The sequence below is a fragment of the Mchenga conophoros genome, linkage group LG17 (assembly GCF_057382185.1).
Source record: "Mchenga conophoros isolate Kocher_MC1m ecotype Shallow Benthic linkage group LG17, M_conophoros_male_GT1.1, whole genome shotgun sequence".
In the NCBI taxonomy this organism is placed as follows: Eukaryota; Metazoa; Chordata; class Actinopteri; order Cichliformes; family Cichlidae; genus Mchenga; species Mchenga conophoros.
This window is the reverse complement of record NC_140542.1, coordinates 8803722-8824526: the sequence shown is the minus strand read 5'-3', so window position 1 is coordinate 8824526 and position 20805 is coordinate 8803722. Positions and strand designations below refer to the sequence as shown.

Below are 20805 nucleotides of genomic sequence, written 5' to 3'. Positions count from 1 at the left end.
ACACTTCCATTATCCACGCTTACACACACTGTGCGTACTGTAACGTGTGAATCAGCTTGCTGCCAGCCTGCCAGGTTGTTTAGCAACTGCACGGTTACCTATGGTGGGGGTTTTTTACCTGTTCATTTCCACTCAATACCCCACTACCATTGTGTCCTCATCTAAAAAGCCGTTCCTTGTTTTTGTAGAACTGTGCTGTGGCACCTGTGTGCCTGCACCACTGTCCTACTTTCCGCACCCCTGAAAAGATCCATTATCTCAGAACAGACTTCTTGGCCTGACTTCCTCTTTGTCAATGACAAGCCATCTTCTTTAGTGTTCTTGTAGCTGTCACATTAGATCAGGGGAGACTACGGTTGTGACAAAGAAATACCAGAAGCTTCTCGACCTGCCCTGTCAGTGTTTCCAAAAAAAGATGCTCCTGGTGCACCGCAGCTGTGGATCTTAAAGTGAAGCCCGAGGACACGTATGACACTGCTACAACAGGCATTCTGCAGTTTGGAATATTATTTCAGCAGCCACGGAGACTTAATAATAAGGACGATTACAGCAGGGATCTGGTTGTGCTTCCTGTAACATGCTTGCACAGCACAGCAGAAATAACACAGTGCGTGTCTGATTTCTTGTGTATTACTTAGTTTGAAACACTGGATACTTTGTAGCAATGAATTTGCCAAACTAGCAACTCACCGTGAAGACACAGCTTGACTCCGCTCAATTCAAACTCTGTCGCTGGCCTGTTGCAACAGCTGAGTTAGAGTAGCTCTGCTCTGTAGCTCTGACATGTATAAAACAACTTATATGGCAGTGTACCTGTGATAAGTACAAGACAACGTATTGATAACTCACCTCATATTAGATGACATGACCAGTTATTTGGTCTATAGACTGAAATTTATTGTAAAAAATGTACAAGTTTCCTTTGCAAATGTCTTGTTTTATCTACACAACAGTCACAATCCAAAGACATTCAATTTCCAGTGACATTAAAAAAATAAATTGTTGCATTTAAGAAGCCTGAACCAGGATAAATATTTTCAAGGAATTGTTTTGGTCAATTCTTTAGTGTTCAATGTTTTTAAAAAAAATACTAATGAAGAGGAACTCCAGTGGGAAAAAAAAATACTAATATTAACAGCAAATGTAATGTCCCTGTTATACTGTGAAGGAGCCACAATCTCTAACTTGAGCCAAATTATTATGTCACCCTCAAGAGAACAATGTGAATGATGCAACCATGGCAACACTGCCACGGAGACTAGAGAAGGGACGGAACGGATGCTCCCTGAACAAATCTGTACTCACATTTTTAAAAAAGACTGAAATCACATTAAACCAGAGAAATGAACAACAAGACTGAGATAAATTTATCCTCTGTGAGACCAGTTTGGAACGGACTCATACAGCCTGTGTGAACCTACAGTACAGTACGTGCCGTGACGAAGAGGATAATGTTTCTGTCTCTTCCTCCTCCCTCCCCCTTCTACTCTACTCCTCGCTCTGCTCCTCTGAGCTCCTCTAAAATCCTGCAAGGGTTTCCTAGTGTAAGCTAATATGGTTTTAAGAAGCATAGAAAAAAATGGTCTCATTTGTCTTTTGGGCTTACACATGGCTGCTTAAGCCACATGCCATCCAAAAATCTTACATGAACACTTACATGAAAAAAAATATAAAAATGTTTTCTGATACTTGTTAAAACATTCCATTTCTTGACCAGGGTTGACTTTAGTTGCCCAGTTTTAGACTCTGGTTTTCTCTTGATTACATTTACCCAAACCTTGTTGTCAGCACTTTTAGGTAGGAAATATTTTCCTTCAAACAAACTACACCTGTCAAACATAGGAAGTGCAAGTACTCCACTAGCTCAGCCAAAGGGGATGCTATTAATGTCTAATGGACACATGGATGGTTCCTTCTGCAGGGTGAAATGTTGGCGAGTGTCATTATTAAGTAACCAGGTAAAGCTTTTTGGGAAGAGATATTGTTGCTATGCTTTCAAAATGTATTTACTTATCTTTGAAGCTTTGATCAACACAATGAAAGTGTTATGTCATGCTCCAATAAATGAAAGTTAAGCAACTTCCACCATCTTGGCACACTGAAAACAAACTTAATGTATGAGCGGCGACTCTTACTGTGAAGTCTTTCTGACTCTGACGAAAATTACAAAATGAACTTTATTTATTATTTACTATAACACAAAACAAGTCACTGAGCCCTTAAACTTATCACAAAAGTATTTACTGAGGTCAGATGCAAGGGCTGACTTGCCACACACTTCTATAGGACCCAAAGGCTTTTTGCAATCACAGCTGTCAGTCACCGGTAGCCTTTAAAACGAGCGCTGGTGTAAGCCTCGTCTAAGCTGACTTCACTTTTCCGACCCAGAATGTATCTTGTATACTGCCTATAGGTATCAAGCAAATTATCTGCTAGAGCCTGACCGATTTAGGATTTTACAGTCTGATATTTGGTGATTTAAAACTATGGTATTTAAGTATATGTTTTGTTTTGGACACACGAACCATAGGCATTTCCCTGACATTTGTTATATGGAGTTCTTTATTTACTTGTTTACACTTGGTCCGACTGTTCGGATCAGCTGGTTGTCCTGTTTGTGGCATTCCAAATACATGTTGCCAACAGGGAAGTTCTAGAGTGCTCTTTTTTCACTTTTTGACCGTTATTACTTCATACACATAGATCAGCAAATAGTTCGGCAGATGGTATCGACCTGCCAATAAATCAATTGGGCTCCATTAGCCCAAACATAACTCAGAAGGGTAGCCAGTTTTATCTAACAAAGCCTGTCTGAGCTTCAGGAAGTTGGCTATCAGGTAAAGCTACGGCTGACATAAGCAGGGCATTAGATACATGGCGGTATTGCTTTGTTTTTAGAAGACGTTTTATCTTCTAGCTAATATTAGCTAATGCTAGCATCACTGCTAACACAGATGAACTGCAAACTACCTTACAAAGCAAAATAAAGTCTTAAGTGGATAACAGTGGATTTGTGCTGTGTAGTTAAGTTACAGCTAGATAGATGAATGTATCTTGCTTGCTAATCTTAGCACTAGAAAAATTATATCTCATCTCAATGGCTAGCTTGGCAAATATCCTTCACCACCCAATGTAAATTATATTACAATGATACTGTTAGATCTATATCAAACAGTATTGCTTTAGACACCTGTAAATCATTTAATGGAACAAAGTAAAAATATACAACAAAAATTTCCTTTCAACAATACTAGCAAACATGTGTGCTCAGCCAGCTAGCCATAACATGATTGTTTATGAAATTACCTTAATAAATATATTATGAACATAGTTCGAGGTTAATCTTGCTAATTAAGCTCTGATAATTATTGCAATGCTATTACAGACCATCGACCCATCGATCCAGCCATCCATGGATAGCAGTACGGCTTTTACATTTAACCACTGCCTTGACATATTTTTCATATTTTGGCAACCACATAACCATTTTCTCTGTTTCAAACTAGCCTCTCCATGCTTTTCAGTGGTATCGCTACATCTGAAAACACCAGAATATCGCAATCAGAGCATTACAGTCTTCATCATCATCATCCTTCATGATATTACAATTCATCCTCATCATTGTAGCACACACTGCAGATGTACTGGTATCTCTGTCCCCCTTCCCTCACTGGGTCTCTCTCCCTTGGCCCATCACCATGACGATGGGAGCCGGTTCCATGGATACAGTCACTAGGCAACCAGCAGCATCAGGAGCAGCAGCAGCAGCAAGAAACAGCAGTGTCCTGTCAGAGCTAAAGTGGAGCAGCAGTAGAACACTGAGCCACTCATCCTTCTTTATCTGTATGCAAGTTTTCTCTTTGAAGAGGAAATGTTAATGCATTTATCATTTCTTAGATCTGAAGCCTCGGTACTAGGCATGCTTAATTTAGACTGAGAAAATGAGTACATCTATAGATGGGTTTAAATGTAAGTAATACGGAAAACTGATGATGACAAGATTGCAGTTACCTGAATATTATTTATTTCACCATCACTAAGTGCTCGTATGTAAAACCTTCTTCTGTCTTTAGTATTTCTCATAAACGGGAACCACCAAATGCCAAAGACAAGGGATTAAGTACCAACCATAAAGTATATTAATAAATAATTAGGGTTTTCAGTATAAATGAGATGGCTATTTATTTCGACAACTGACAGATTATTCATTTGCTCAGCTATAACAGACAGGCATAAAAACACAGATTTGCCCAAGCAATAGTCTAAAAACCAAAAAGCTGTTTCAATAAGATGATGAAAAACAGCAAATTCTCACACTGAGAAGGTGGAATTGGATAATGTTTGGCCATTTTAATTGAAAATATTACTCTATAGAAACCAAGCAATAATCAAAAGATCCACTTATTAAGTTGCTGACTATTGACCATCTTGCACTGGTATCACACTGTGCATTCTTAAAATAATCATTACCCATGGGTCAAACTGCAACCATCTTTGAACTTGATTTTCATGACTGCTGCTTACTTGTAAACTATCACGACGGCATCTTGTAGGGTTATGACACCAATTCTTGAAAAACCTTGTCCACAGATAGGCACATAAACACCTGCAGAAGTACTCAAAATGGTAGTTCCTGCTATGGTAGATGTAGCCAGGACCATATTTTTGTGCGCTACAGATACAGACTCACAAGGTGAAACAATATCGACTAAGCTGTGGCAGCTGCTAAATACTGGACTAATCCAGCTGTTGCTAACAGCTGGCAGATCATCATTCAAAGGAGAAAACAAATTCCACAAAGAGGGAAACAGTGAAAACTACTGCAAGTGTTCTGTTATCTATTCATGAGATAATTTAGGAAATGTGTGAGCAGCAATGTGCAAATGCAAGAAGGGGTTATACATGTAACCACACCAGAGATTCATCAATGTGTGAGTTTTATTATAACAGATCAACTGCTGTGAACTACTTCATGAAGTGTTTGCAAGGTCAGTTTTTTATTATTATTTGAAAAAAATATCAGTTTTACAACCATCTGTCAGTAACTGAGTCCTGTGAATTGTTCCCTTGAAAATTATTGATCAGTCCAGTGGTTTGTGTTCGAAAGTCTCAGTGAACGTTTGGTTTGAAAAGTAATCTTCAACATACAGGCGTTAAATACAATCCATGGCTATAAGGTACTTGATTAGATTCCATTACTGGTACACATTTCTACCTGACAACCTCTCAAAAATCCCTTTATAGTCCCTAAAAAAATCTACATGGTATTCTATATCTCATGTATCCTGAAGATGTGGCAGATCACTCTCCATGTCTGGAGAATTACACATGCAGCATGTAAGCTGTTGTGATCAGTGTGCCCAAAGAAAGAAACCAGTGCTGAACACATAATAGTGTTTTTTTGCAAAATGACACCAAAATGAGCAGCGACTTCAAAGCCCTGTCGAAAAAGAGTGTATAAATAGAACCGTCTTAGGAGCAACAAAGACAGAGGAGCTTTAAAATATGTTGCAGTTGAGATTGGAATTAAATATTCTCTTTGATTTTAAAAAGGAAAAAAGGCTCTTTTTGTTGGTTTACAGCCCTGTAAGTCACATACATACACACACAGAAGAGACATGGACAACAAATTAGAGCTTGTATCTGTAAAAATTATGATCCAGTTAATAAAAAGCCATAACCTTCTACAGGTGCATAACTGCAGCCATAAACCATTTAGGCAGATGGTTAATAAGCCTTTGTCATTACAGGCTCACAACAAGCATGACAAACCGATCCAGCTAAATAATGGTGCAGATAGTCTAATAAGCACAGCATACCTCAAGGTGGTGGATTTAACAGGTGTGAATGTGGTGCATTATATGAAAGCATGACGTTATAATGGCAACAGGGCTGGGGGCTACATGTCAAGACAAGAGGGTATGTGACACTGCATCATATATTATCCCCCCACACACCCCACCTCTCCCTGATCCTGCAGTCATGGTTGTTTCATTAGCTCATCTCGGAGCTTCAAAGGCCCTGGGTGGGGGGTGTCTATGAAAGGATGAAGGGGCTTAATTTGTGCATACATTTAAGCGCCAAATTATTAAATACGGTGTACAGTGCCACTGTTCAGATGCTCAGTAGCAAAGCTCACCAAATTCTGAAAAATGCCATTCAAGTTGTCACATGATGTCAGCCCAAGAAAAATGTATGGTCGTGACAAAACATGAGGGAAAACCATCAAATGTCCCTCCTGTGGACATTTACAGGATATTTTAATATTTATTTAAGTTATTTTTTTTCTGTTTTTTATCCAGTAAAATCTGACTTCAGCTGCAGTCTTTGCTAACCCCAGATTAATGTGGTTATTCATTAAGGGAACTCCATCATTAGCACAGACTTAACATGAAATGGGCTACGGCAGCAGGTATGTGTCTGTCACTGTCGCCTTACGTTGTAAAGTAGAGTAGTTATCCATCTGGCAGGCTGCTGGTGACGGATCCGGTTAAGAAAGAAAAAAATCACTCAGCTCGCCCCTTTGGAAACCGCAGCACCGGACGGGATCAGTCTACCGGGACAAACCGAACCGGTGTGAAACCAGGACAGGTACCCGCGCTATCAGCCGCATCTTTAGTGCCCCCGAAGCCAGAAGACGGAGGAGATGAGCGCATCAACCGGGGCAGTGTGATTCATCTCAGGGTCAGGTTTAAATCCAACTCGGTTACACGCGCGCAGACTACACACTGCTTTCAGTCACATCCCCTTCGGTCCATTTAGAAAATAAGAAGCAGGCGCGCAATGTCACAACACAGATTCCGTGACCAACGGAGGGGAGCGGCGTGCTTCTCCTTCTTCTTCTCCGGTACCGTAAAGCACGCTGCAGGAAAAAACACATTCAGCACGAGCATCCCCTCCCATACGTCCCTCGTAGAGAGAGAGAGAGAAAGAGAGAGGAGGGGGAGGAAAGATGGATGAAGATGGAACGAGGACGCGTGGATGTGCGTGCCTGTGTGCGGTAATCGCGCACGGGTGAGAGTTTGTGAGAGCAAAGAGGAGAAGTCGTCTTTTATCTCATTGTGCAGGTGCGCGTGCACGTGCACGTGAAGTCGAGGTTGTCTCTGAGACTGTTGCCATGCTGCCTCCATCTTTTCCTATGAGGTTTTTTTTTTTCTATTTTGGTGCGCAAAAATAGCCCGGTTTCGATTAGAGATAATATTCAATGAAAAGGTTTATTTTAAACAAACGCCACGCTCTTATAAGGCAATGTCTTTTAACGGATGATATGATGTAATAATGTCTTATTAACTATTAAGAAATTATCTTTTAACTCTATAGTTCCGCTACAAGCTACAACCAATTATGAGTTGCCACGTTGTTAAAAGATTCTTATTAACAATTATTAACTTAATTATAAGGGTCCTGCAAATAAGCCTGGACTAAAATCCACTAATCACCAACTTGTAGTATTTATAACTGGATTTGATGGCATATTAGAGAATGATAAACCAAGAAAGCCCTTTATTGAAGTTAATACGAACAGACAGTAGTAATCCATCAGTCCTTATATTTATAAATGACTTATCCATTGTGCTTTATACTGTAACTATTTGCATTCCAAACAAGCGTCTCTTTTTCTTTAAATTACGTATGACAAGTCACCAGCAATATCAGTATCTGAACCCACCCTGCTAAACACACACTAATCTTTGGCCTCTGTGATAAATGTGTCCCTCCTCCTCCTGACCATCATTTTAGCATCCAAAGTGAAATGTGAATCTGAAAGGCAACGGTGCCACGTTGTCATTGAATCTTAACCTATTCTCGCTTGCTCATTATTTAATTTCACAGCACAACTGTTGGTAATGATGCCTATCTCCACACTGACTGGCCTATAGTGGCATGACACAAGACACACAAACATCAAAGACGAGCCACACATGTGATGCAGTGGTGGAAGCAGCCGGGGACCCTGCTGGCATTGTGGACGACATGATGGATGCTAAGTGAGCAGCCTTACCCAGAGCTCAGTGTGGTGCAAACTGCTGCTTACATTCAGTAGTCATCTGAGTGGGCTGCTGTTTTGAGGCTTCTAAGTCTAATCAGTTCATTCACAGGCAGCACGAGCCAATTCAATACTATTTGTTTATTTCAATTTCACTCAGCAGAGCTTAAATCCACTTTACAGAAATGCCCACTTTCTTCAGTCTTGGCAACACAAGTACAAACAGGTTGGCAGTGAAGTAATAGCTAAACTTCCTGTACGTACGCCTGTGTCTCAGCTCAGAGTTTCACTCTGAAGTGTAATCTGTTGCCTGCGGTTTTACACCTCAGCTGCACGTTTCATGCGGATTAGCAAAGATGAGCATCGTCATTTTCCAAAATCCTCGATTAAATCAACACTTTACATTTCTGCAAATCATTCCACACAGAGAGGCACTGGTTTGAGATCTGAGAAGCAGGACTGTGGCAGGAACATCAGGACAAATTAGCCTAAGGAGGGTGACAGCAGCTGTCCCTGCCTTATTTCTACTGCCCATAACGGCATAGTGAGGCTGCTCAGAGGCCAGCATGACACAGTGCATTGGCAGTAGGCAGCTTTAGGTGTGCAACTGTGTGAGTGCGTTATGTGTGTTACTGCAGAAGAGCACTCATACCTGCAGATCTGCTCTACAGGAAGTCAAATCCATGAATAAAATAGGATTCGATAATCAAATACAACAGATTAGACCCATTTTAATGCTGTAAAATAAATAAGATTAGACATTGGGTGTTAGACTGTTTTAATAGCATTTCAGTATACTTCTTCCCAATCATCCGAATGCTAAGAGTTTCTTTCCAAAACAGCAGCGACAGTCAGGATGTGTTTTCGATCAATTTAAACACTGTGTGAAATAAATTATATTGTAGGTCTGGACTGCTTGTGTGGGAGGTCATGACAACATGATAACAAGTACCATTAGAGTAGTACAATTAGAGTAATTATGTTGGCCCCTGGAAAAAATTAGATATAGGTACAGTAAATCTTGTGGCTCCCCGTGAAGACTTAAACCGACCTGTGACTTTGCAGCTCTGCTTTATTCTATTGTACTCAAGTCTACTGTAACAGTGACATAGTATCCTTATGCCATCTGTACCAGTAGGCAGTGCCAGGATGAAGCTCCCGTTAAACCCAGATGGCAGCACTGGGATTCTCCAAGATCGACTGAGTTTGACAACAGTCTGCGAGAAACCAGGAAGCCGGCCAGCCCGTCACCCTGTCACTCAGCTAGTCCTCTTCTTCTGTCTAGCCCTTCTTTTTTCCTTTCCCACTACACATCCACTTTAACTCCATGTCAGTCCTTTAAGTATTTGGTTAAATAGCTTAAAATGTTCAGGGTCTAAAAAAAAAAAATTCAGCTGGGACTGCATTTTGTTGCCTGGCAACAACAGATACCAAATATAGAGGCTTTTTAGATAATTTTGTTTTCAAAAGAGGACATCCTACAATAAAGAAGTCTACTTTTAGAACACGGATGACAGCACAAATGGAAAAACATTTTAAAAACACAGTACAGTCTACTGCTGAAAGGATGGTGAGCAGCTCCTCTTTTGAGACTCAAGCCACTGATTATGTACTCGTGCAGCTGAAGAAATAAAAATAAAGTGAAAATGTTATTTTTATTCTCCATTATTTAATACAACATGGTCAACTTTGAGGTATTATATACTCCTTACAAGTGAAACATTGCAAAATATTTACTGTTTCCTTTTGATGACTATGGCTTATAGGGGCGACTGCGGCTCAGGGGGTTGGGAATCGCATCTGTAACCGGAAGGTCGCCAGTTCGATCCCTGGGCTCTCTGTCCTGGTCGTTGTGTCCTTGGGCAAGACACTTTACCCTACTTGCCTACTGGTGTTGCCCAGAGGGGCCGATGGCGCGATATGGCAGCCTCGCTTCTGTCAGTCTGCCCCAGGGCAGCTGTGGCTACAACTGTAGCTTGCCTCCACTGTTGTATGAATGTGAGAGTGAATGAATAGTGGTATTGTAAAGCGCTTTGGGTGCCTTGAAAAGCGCTATATAAATCCAATCCATTATTATTATTATTATAGCTCATGAAAGTCACACACATACATCAGAAAAGTACTTTTGTTTATAAACGCAGTACTTTACCGTGAATTACTATATCGGTGCATGGTGGCATAGAGGTGATCAACTTGTGGCAATGTGGAGGTGTTATTTAAGCCCAGGCTGCTTTGATAGCCACCTTCAACTCATTTCTTTTAGGTCAAGGTCACTCGAGGGCAATATCTGTCTGCTGATAGTAATATCATGGTCAGCAAACCCTTTGGTCGTAATGTTGGTGCTGTGGGGAGGTGTTGCGTCCTGCTGGAAAAGCAAAATCGTCACCTCCATAACGTTTTGTCAGCAGATGGAAGCATGAAGTGCACTAAAATCTCCCAGTAGCTGGGTAGCTTTGGACCAACCACCACCAAAACCAGAACCCCAAAACATCAGAGGCCCCTGAACCTTCACACTGGACCTTAAACACCTTGGAGTCTATGCCTCTCCACGCTTGGTCCATACTCTTAGACATTCATTTCCAATGAAGTTTCCCATTTTCAATTTCCAAATGAAATATAAAATTTAGTTTTATGTGAATAAATGACTTTGAACCACTGAGTAACAATCCTGTTCTTGTGCCTTTTCCCAGATAGATGCTTCTGACGGTGTTTGTGACTCAGGCCTGGCTTGATATCAGGAATCTGACCGTTGTACAGTAGCACCTTTCCTGAGGCCCCACGTTTGTTGTGGCTCCCCAGGCCTTAGTCCACTCCTTCTGAAGCTCTCCCAAGTTCTTCAATCGACTTTCCTTGACAATACTCTCAAAGCTTTGGTTATCTTTGTTGCTTGAGCACCTGTTACTACGAGGACGCTGTTCCCATCAACATTCCAGCAATATGCTTCCATACAGCACTCTGCAAACAGCCAGCCTTTGCAGGAATGACCTCCTGTGGCTTACTCTCAGAAGGGAGGAGGGTGTTAAAGATTGTCATGGCAACTGTCAAGTCAGCAGTCTTCCCCACAATTGTTGCATGAGATATACAGTATCTCTCGTATGTTTGCTTCTCAAGGTAAAAGCTTAACACACTAGCTTTGCATTGCCTTTAAAACACAGAGATAAGCAACGGTCAGTTTTTGGCCTATTGACTGTCAGAACCTAAATGCATCACTACTACAAGTGTTGTTTAGCCTTGTTTCACAAGGCTAAACAACACAATAGCCTTGTTTCACATCTGGAACCACATCTGGGGTCACATCTGAATCACTGCATAATCTGAAATTGATAACAGTTCAAATAGATTGGACAAATATAATAAAAACAGAAATAGAGGCAATCAATCAGACCTTACTGGGTACGGTTTCATTTTAAATTTCTACATCTATAAAATGATATAACAACTCTAACATTTCTTTACTCTATAAAGGAAATCAGGTATGGATACATAACCAAAAGCAAATGAACAAAGCAAACTAAAAAAGCTCCAGATGAAAAATGGATAATGCAAAATGTGTACATGCACTGACTGTACAGTATGTGCAGCCTGCTGCAGTTGCTTTTTTAGTTTGCTTTATTTTTCCATTTATTTCATCTGTGTGTTTCTTTTTTATTTCTTTTTTTTTTCAGTTATTGCTTGTGATCATTGTGAGCTGTTACATCCTGGAAATGATTTGGGGGTTTTTCCCTTAAAAAAAACACGTTAATACTTGCTCCAGACAAAAGAGACTAGAAAGATGGAGACACAAGCTCCATTTCTTCATAGTGAATGGGAGCGCTGGAGAGGAGTGAAGATCACTGCTTAAAAGTCCAGTTGTCAATAGGAACATCAAGATCATACTGATTAGCTGCCAGACAGCAATAATATCTCAAATGTGCTGTGCTGACCATCTCTGCAAAACAAGGTGAGAAGGGTTTTAAAACCACCCAAAGTTGTTCAAGGCATGTGCCCATCAGCTGGGTATCAAGTATCTCTTTAACCTCACATCTGTCCCTGTGTTTTAACACAAAGGGACAGATGTGAGCACTTCCTTAACACTTCCTTCCTTCCTTGCTGTGAAGAAGAATAATGTGCAGTAAAACAGAGAAGTTAGAGGAGGCTATGTCCAGTAAGTATGTGGCACCATGTTGAGGATGTTTGAGTTTATGGTGGTCACAAGAAAACAAATTGGCCTACTGAGGTAAAACCTGAGGATGAATGACATCAATCACACAAATGGGGGTAGATCTTGACAGTCTGCATCATAAAAAAGGACATTATCAAGACTTTTGGATGTATATAGCGTCCAGTTAAGACCTCACACAGTCACATAGACCAGCTGGCGGCCTTCTGGCAACCTCCGGTCACTAGAGGAAAATTGGGATTCCCCACCATTTGGTAGTGGTTGCTGGCTTTAACCAAGTGAAATCAGTCACAAAGAGATGCATCAGAAATGTCCTTCTGATTGCTTCGGTCACGGGGAAATTATTGCTGCAACCACCAAATTTCAAAACGCACACTTTCCCCTAGCAACCTGTGAGTCCCTAGTAACCTGGGTCACTGTTACTAGGGTTACTAGAGGAGTCGCCAGGCGTGCATGCATGGAGATCTAGCAATCAGTTTCACAGTGAGTGCCAGCAACCTTCAGCAACTGCTGACCATCCAGTCAGGGAATACACATTTTTCCGGTGGTTACCAGATGGTCACAGACTGGCGGCTAAGCTAGTCAAGCAGTTCCAGCCAAAAGGTGGATAAATAAACCACTTAACTTCAGATACTTCATACAAGGAAGTCCTTCCTATAGGCATCCATTTATATAATTTGTCTTGTTAACAGTTTTTTATTTTTACTTTATGTCAGCCCGACTTTCTAAAACAGGAGAAAAAAAAAAGAGTGCATGAACGTCTCTGTAGTTTGCAAATACAAGAAGAGCATCCTTCAGTTGGAGACAAAATGTTTTAAAACTGTAAAAGATAAAACATTGTAGTCAAAAACCTGAAGTGGCATCTCTGGATATATATTTTTACTGTAACATTTAAAAGTCATTTTAGACCCAAGTTTTCACAAGGGGTTATTTGGAAAGGTTACAGAAAGCTTGCTTTCAAATAACTCAGAGGAAATGTCAGTTTTAAAGAAAATAAATGAGAGATGCTGCATTTTGTACCCAGTGTAATACTTTGGTGGGCCAAACTCAGTATGAGAGCCAATTTCTGCACACAGGTCCTATTTCAGGCACTTTGGATTCAACTGATTTTGCCCACAGGGGTTATTTTGGGGCACCCTGGTTTAGAAAGCCACGCACGCATCTGCTATAAACATACATCACAAAGCTGTACATTTAGATAGCTTGCCTATTTTTTGGCACTAGATTACAGCTCCTTAAACACCTTGAGTTTATTCTAAGAGTGCTATCCACAAATAATACAATAGTGCCCATAATAACACAATGGCAGGATTCCCAGCTCTGTTGATACAGTAGATTTATCAGTGGTGTCCAAACTCTGGCTCTAATGAATAACACACAGTGGACATGGATTTCTTATTGCAGCGCTGGGTCATATCTACAAAACTGTGGACTATTACATCTTTCTAAGGATCAGTTTGTGCCTTGAGAGTACCAGTTATCTTACTTTAAAGTCACAGTTTTGAGTCAAGGTGACAGTAGGTGTTCTAAATATGACAGTAAATTCCTGGCAACTGGAAGCTGGGAATTTAGTGTGTGAATGTGTGTGTGAATGGGTGGATGACAGGTTGTGTAAAGCGCTTTGGGGTCCTTAGGGACTAGAAAAGCGCTATACAAATACAGGCCATTTACCATTTACCAATTTACTGTTAAACTGCTCACAGCATTATTACTGCATTTTCATTTACATCATGGTTACATTTTCTTATTCACCAGGCCTATAGACCTGTATTTTCATTTATACCGTTACTACTTATTAATGTTTTCATTTTCCACATTGTTACTTTTTGTCATTTACAATATTATTATTGTATTTTAAATGTATAGTATTACAGTATGAGTACTGTTTTTCAGTTACAAAGTAACATTATGGTTTTCTGATGCAATTACAGCAAAGAAAAATTAAAGTTATGAACTTATTTTGCCACTTTGCCTTTTACAATACTGTATTATGTGTATGGTGTATACATAATACAGTATCTTATTATATGTCCACATCACAATACTGCTTAAATGAGTAAAAATCAGTTACGGTGCAGGTTTAGATTCATGGTAAGCAAAGCATACTATTTGTTTTTTTAACATAATTTATGATGGCTGAGATTAGGATTGTGGGTAATAATAGTCTTGGTAAATGTAGTGATATAAACATGTGCGCCTCAATGGATAACCATTAAGCTAATTGTACTATTAGAACCATATTCATAAGCAACTTGAGAAAATGAGTTTGTTCAACATGCAAAAACATAACTGCATCCCAGAGAGACAATATGAGCATGTGATGGGACCCTGCAGGTAGCAGGATGCCATGCTGTGAACGAACAGCCTCGCGCCGAGCCAGCGAGAAGACTTGGGTCATTAAATCGCTGAAGCCTCCACAGTTGCTTCCTGTTAAGACAGTCGCTAAGTTAATGTTGCCAAGCAACACAAATACAGTGAGAGCCAGAAGGGAGATATTTAACCAAATTCACTGGAAAAAAAAGGGAAAAAAAGAGACTTTGGGTGACATTGTGAGGTTTGGATTTCAGAGAAATTGTAATTGAGGATATCTGGGTCAGATACATCATTTCTAGGACTAAGCCCAAGCACGGGCAGAAGTCTCCAGCAGCAGGAGACAAATCTAGTCCCTTCTTAAAAATGTTATGCCCCATAGATAAGTATATATTCCGTACTACTAAACACAAACAGATATCTAATGCTGTAATAATACTACATACATTGCTGTCACTCAAATTCTAAAGCAAACATATGATAAGAAGAGGTCTGCCTTAGCCCCACACCTGTAAATCTGCATTTGTCCCTCACTCAACTACACTTTGGAAGGCTAGTCCATGACTGAACCTGAAATGACCAGGTCTATATCTCTGCTTTTTGCAGGAACCAAATTGTGGTGCATAAAGCAATTTTTAATAATGGAAGGGGAGACTTACCAAAGTTATTACCAGTGTTGGGACTAATGCGTTATTAAGTAACGCGTTACAATAACTACGTTATTATTGTGGTAACGAGGACGGTAACTAGTTATTATGCCAAAATCAGGAACGCGTTACTCATTACTGGGATTTAGATAGGGTCGTTACTCGTTACTTCGTGTGGTGGCTATCGCGGAGATTCAGTAACATTAGCAAGTGGAGGAGGGCAGCAGGTGGATGAAGGAAAAGGGAGGCAGAAGGAAAAGAGACCCGAGGCGGCCGCCGGTCCAAGTGTGAACTGAACTTCAGGTAAGAAGTTATGACCTGCAGTCTCTCTGGGTCAGATATGAACCAAGTTTAGGTGGAGTTTATTTTCGTTATTCTGACTTTTTCCGTACTGCGTACTAGCTAGCATGACGGAGTTTCTATACAGCTGGGTGGGTGCTATGATGTTAATGATGTTGAACTTTATTTTGTTCATAAGTTATTAGAGTTGCCAACCGTCCCGTCTGGTATTCAGAGAAAATATTAAGCGTTTCTTATTGAGGTGAAAAGGATCAGTTTGTCCCGTAATTCAGCTACAATGAAAAAGACACAAAGCTGGAGTTATTCTGTGTCTTTGCTGCACAGCTGCCTCTTCTTCTTTCATTCTCCCCCCTCCCTCTCCCGTTTCTACTTCAATCATGAAAACTGATCAATGATCAGCTGATCGGCTCTCTTGTTTGTTTATCGCTCACTTTGCGCCGAAAGAGGAAACCAGCGGATGTCGCGCTAAACAACAGCAGCACGTTTAAGCTTGATCAGCTATTGTTAGAGTTTATTTAATATTAATTTCTAGTATCAGCTGATGTTTGCTGGAGCCACAGCTGTAAACCTGCTGGTCATGATATGGTTTGGTTATCTGGTGAGAGGGAAACATGAAGATGAAACCAGGAGATGTCCTTACTGAATCATCAGAGCTGAACAGGTGATGGAGAAACAGGTTTACCTTTTAGGTGACATGAATGAGTTGAAGGGAAGTTATGAACTGTTTCTGAGAGACAAATAACCCCAGGATCCTTTTTTAGGTAGCTGACAGCTGGTAACTGTGCAGGTGCGGATCTAGCAAAGTGTTGCCAGGGGGGCATGTAGGGCATTAACAGGGAAAGGGGGGCACAAAGAAATACTTTTCTTTCTTATTCTCATTTAAAATGTCTAGCTTTTAAAAAATAATTATCTGAATCTTACAACAAACGATTGATAGATTGATGCATATATACCATCAAAACAGTGAACATCACTGTCACAACAGTGTTTATTTTCATTCAAAGGCTTTATGATTTTTCCTATAATGGTGGGCCGGTCTCTAGTCAAAACGCCCGGGCCAATTTTCTGTCCCAGTCCAGCCCTGTATGCAGCTCATCTGCAGTCTGGTGTTGCCTACATCTTCCTATTCAGAAGGCAGAATTTCCGAGTTCTGAGTACAATCGAAAGCACCACGACTGCAGTTTTTGTGTTGGATGTAAAAGGCGCGCATGACGCTGTGACGTAGGCTAGAATCATGGCAGCAGTCAATGACGGTCCAGGCGTGGGATTTCTCTCATGGAAATATGCACATTATCTTTTCCTTTCTATTGGTCGGTGGCACAGTGCACTTGTGGCAAGTAAGCAAGCTAGAAGACTGGCAAAGTTATGGAAGAAACACATTAACAAGAGAATTCTGTGTAAAACCAAAGTTACTTTCCCTAGTAACTAGTTACTTTGAAAGTAACGAGTAACTTGAAGTAACTGAGTTACTTTTGAGAGAAGTAACTAGTAATGTAACTAAGTTACTATTTTAAAGTAACTTACCCAACACTGGTTATTACAAACAGATCTTTAAACCATTTCTGTGCATTTTTCTGTGGTTTATGGTTTTACAAAGCAACAATTCAAGAATGCTCTGCTTTGTTCTACAAATAACACATTTTCTTAGTTTGTGGAAGCAAGTCAGTAAGTATTTACCGTCTTACAGGAAAACCACAAACTACCCACAGACAACTGCTGTTCTGCAAACTGTAAAAAGTACATGGCACACACTCATCAACAGTATGATGGTCCTTGCAGGTGAATTTCTCAAGAGCTCTTTATCTCACAGGCTTATGAATAGGTGATGAGAAGTCTTAATGCAATGTGATTCATGGAGAGTAACAACTCCAATCTGCAGCGCCTCACATGCACACACATGTACGCACACACTCACACAGTCGTGTACGCGTGAATTTTCAAGAAGATAAAAGTGACTTATGTTAATTTCCTGGAGGCTGACGTTTTCACCATAATGTTCAATAATTTACATTTATGGCATTTCCTTTTTGACCCCATTAGAAAGAAACCTACCCATAATATGACACACATTACACATGCAGCAGTATTCAATAAACTACTTAGAAAGCCAGCATTCTCTATGAAGTGGAAGGTACATTTATTTATTTGAAAAATGTCAGAAAAATCCTTGAATGTAGCAACAAATCTTGCAGCAGTAGCACCCAGGATCATCTCACTGCAGACTCAGGAAATGCATAATTTGTTCATTTAAAGACATTTAATCAGGACTGAAATGATTACACACAGGATCTGCATGACAAGGACAACACAATCAAGCGGTCTGATGCCAAAATGATCTAAGAATACAACAGAAATTGATTAGAGCAGAGAGAGGAGGAAAAAAAGCAATGTCTTCTTACTGTCAATATGAAATATCCAGGGTTTCTATGGAAACACTGTTTTATCAATCACAGTTTTTTTTCTCTGCTGCCTTGTGCACAGTGCCCATTTCTGTCTCTATTGTAAGCCTTAAGATCTGTTAGGTATTACGTGTGGGATGAGACCAAGTTTTAGTCTGTTCCCACTGAGATGACTAATTGATTGGCTGGCTGACCAGCAGGCTGAACGACTCACTAACAGTGGAGAAACGGAGAAGACGGGGGAATACACAGGATTATAGGACGGGCAGGAGAAGCAGAAAATAGTTTGTGGTGTTGTACAGTTGTATAGGGCTTACATTGACTGACTGTGACAGTTTGCAAGAAAGAAGGTTGAACGACATGTGACGTGCTGTGCAGATTAGACGTCCTTGCAAGAATCAGTGCTCGGCAGCCTGCAGAGCATCCACAAACGCCAGCTTTAACCTTTCACATGTAGAACTGCTTATTTTCTTGTTTGTTATTTATCCTCCAAAAAGCCACATCTCTTTAATGTCCTTTCACTCTGCCTGGTTTTCTGAATCTTAGAGTACACTCAGTCTCTCTCTACTGCATTATGCCATATATGGCATTTTGTGAATGGGTGTTGCTAGGTAACTGCAGTGCAGTAAAGCGTGGCAACTTGATTCTTGTGTTTAGGATGATTAAGGTTTAAAACAAGTGTTTTAAGTAGTGGAACTACAGAGGTACCTAGAAGAATTATGAATATAGGAGCCATGTGAGTTTAACTTTTCTTGACTACAAGGACTCTTCAGTATTGAACTCAAAATTGCGTTTGCTGGCTTGTTGTCATTTAGTTCTGCGGGTAGCCTTCAAGCTGACATTCATCTCATCCGCCTCTTCACTGCAAAGGTCATGGAAAGTGAGCAGCGATTAGCCAGAGCAGTGCTGTGGAAATAAACTCTCCAGATTGTTCAAGTTTGAAAGCTCCTGCGGTCCGATATCAGAGACTCTGAATCCTCTGGGAGCAGCTTTGACACCTGACAGAACAGTATAAGGAAAAATGGTGCACTGCTTGCAACCAACATGTGGAACAGCTGAGCGCACACACTGACGGATGAGAGCATCCGAGTCTGCAGTCTCCACCTCCTCATGCTGGATGGCGACAGAGGATGGCAGCTCCAGTCGTTCCAACACTGAGCTGCAGGTGGGTGCAGTAACTTGGTTCCAGATCTGTACTCCTCTTCACTGATCCTCTCATGGGTGGCTGTAATATTCTTTTCAAGCTTGCTTTTTTTTTAGACAGGGACCACATGCAGGAAATTCTGCAGTTCTTCAGGTCGGAGCTATGTAGCCAGATCTTTATTTTTACTTTATGCAATTAAAGGGAAAAAGTGCTAAATAAAAGCAAATAAAAGTGCATGATAACTGTTTTTAAGTATAAATGAGGAAGGAGTTTTTAGGTTCAGTCTTTCTTAGACACATCCATCTACCCCAACCAAATCCCTGCCCACTAAAACCATCTTGCAGGACTTAAATTTACTGATCTTGCATTGAAATTTGTGTCTCACTGGCAAGGTGGTCAAGCATTGGCCTTGACAGTTTGCATATGACTGGAGAGCGTTAGCAGTTAGCCAACTGCCCTGTGTTGTCAGAAAATGTTCAAGTAATAATGCATCACTTTCTATTGTATTTTGATTGGAGGGAAGATTTAAAATTGGGCTTGCCCCATAGGATTATCTGGTTTCTAAGTGAGCCACAGCGCTCTTGGTAATAGCTGCTCTGCACAATCAGCAACTTTTGTGGCTCTAAAATGATGCCAAAGCAACACTTCCTGAAAATACAGATCCTCAACTGAGGCTTGAAGCAGAAGCAGAGGCAATATAAGAGAAAGACTTGGCACTCAAAGGATCCTGAAGTGAAATACATGGGAGAATTCTGCAACAGTGGAAGAAAAAAAATTCAGCAAATCTTTTAAGCATTTCTGATTAGACTGGAAAGTGATTCTTTATATATATCTTTTTCTGTAGCGCTGGTGCCTTTTGGAGCATTTTCAATGCAATTACATGACAAATGATGTGGCTTGCTGTGAAGTAATGTCCTAACATCCTGTCAAAGAAGTCTTTGCTCCATTGTCAATGAGTTAAATTCAAGAGTTTTATTTGTAAGTCATTTAGTACTAAAAAGTAATTGAGTTTGTGTAATGAACCCATTCAGTCCATTGTTAGAGCTTGCTAATCAAACTCACAAGTGTTGCAAGTTTTAACTGATAATTAAGCACTCCAACCTGTCCAAATATACTGAACTCATGGTTAAAAAGGGATAGTCCTATAGATTGTATATTAAAGATGGACATAACCACAGTTATAACACCCATTTATTAGTGAAGTCCTGTTTTTAAGCCTCATGCTAAGCAGTTTTCCTGTCACCATTATTGAAACCAGAAATCACAAACATGGGGTGGAGCTGACTGTAGCACTGAGGGTTACTGCACAGTCACATACTGTCAGTCACATAGTACGGTATATCCAACACTAATGACCATCTTGGTGTTTTGAAAACAGATGTGATGAGCAAGCCTGATACACACTGCTTTTCAAATTATTTGATTTGATTTGATATACCTTTATTAGTCCCACAAGGGGAAATTTCATAATGCAAAGGATATATGTTACTGACTTTCCTATATATTCAATTCAAATGACAGTCAGTGTACTTTTCAAGTCATCAACTGCACAATTCAAATTTTATTGAACAAACCTCCCATTGATAGCTGTGGTTTTGCACAAATAAAAAAAACCCTCAAAATGCACTGAGTTTTAAAACATTTTATTGGTTGTAATGAACTAAAAATGGTCATCCATCCATCCATCCATCCATCAGGACCATCCAGGGTTGCACAGCCTTCCTCAGCTTGAAAATTACTCTTGATGTATTTCCGGGCCTACTGGAACCATTCCTGCTTGTGAGTATAGGTTAGATGGTGGCCGAATGGTAGGTTCATGCACAACTGCAAGCCTCTGGAGCATCCTACAGCTTGAGGTT

General features: G+C 40.3%; 1 protein-coding gene across 17 annotated transcripts in view; it reads right to left on the bottom strand.

Moving 5' to 3' along the window:
* Positions 1–20805, bottom strand: part of lrrc7 (leucine rich repeat containing 7) — a 148860-nt gene that overhangs the window by 86027 nt on the left and 42028 nt on the right. For 15 of the 17 annotated variants that reach the window (XM_085253108.1, XM_085253111.1, XM_085253100.1 and 12 more), the window contains exon 1: positions 6439–7794. The exons of the other annotated variants lie outside the window; for them this stretch is intronic. In XM_085253108.1, the coding sequence (XP_085109234.1) occupies positions 6439–6463 (25 nt within the window). In that variant the 5' untranslated portion in view covers positions 6464–7794. Of the gene's footprint in view, positions 1–6438; positions 7795–20805 lie in introns of those variants that run through there. 17 annotated transcript variants of the gene reach the window in all.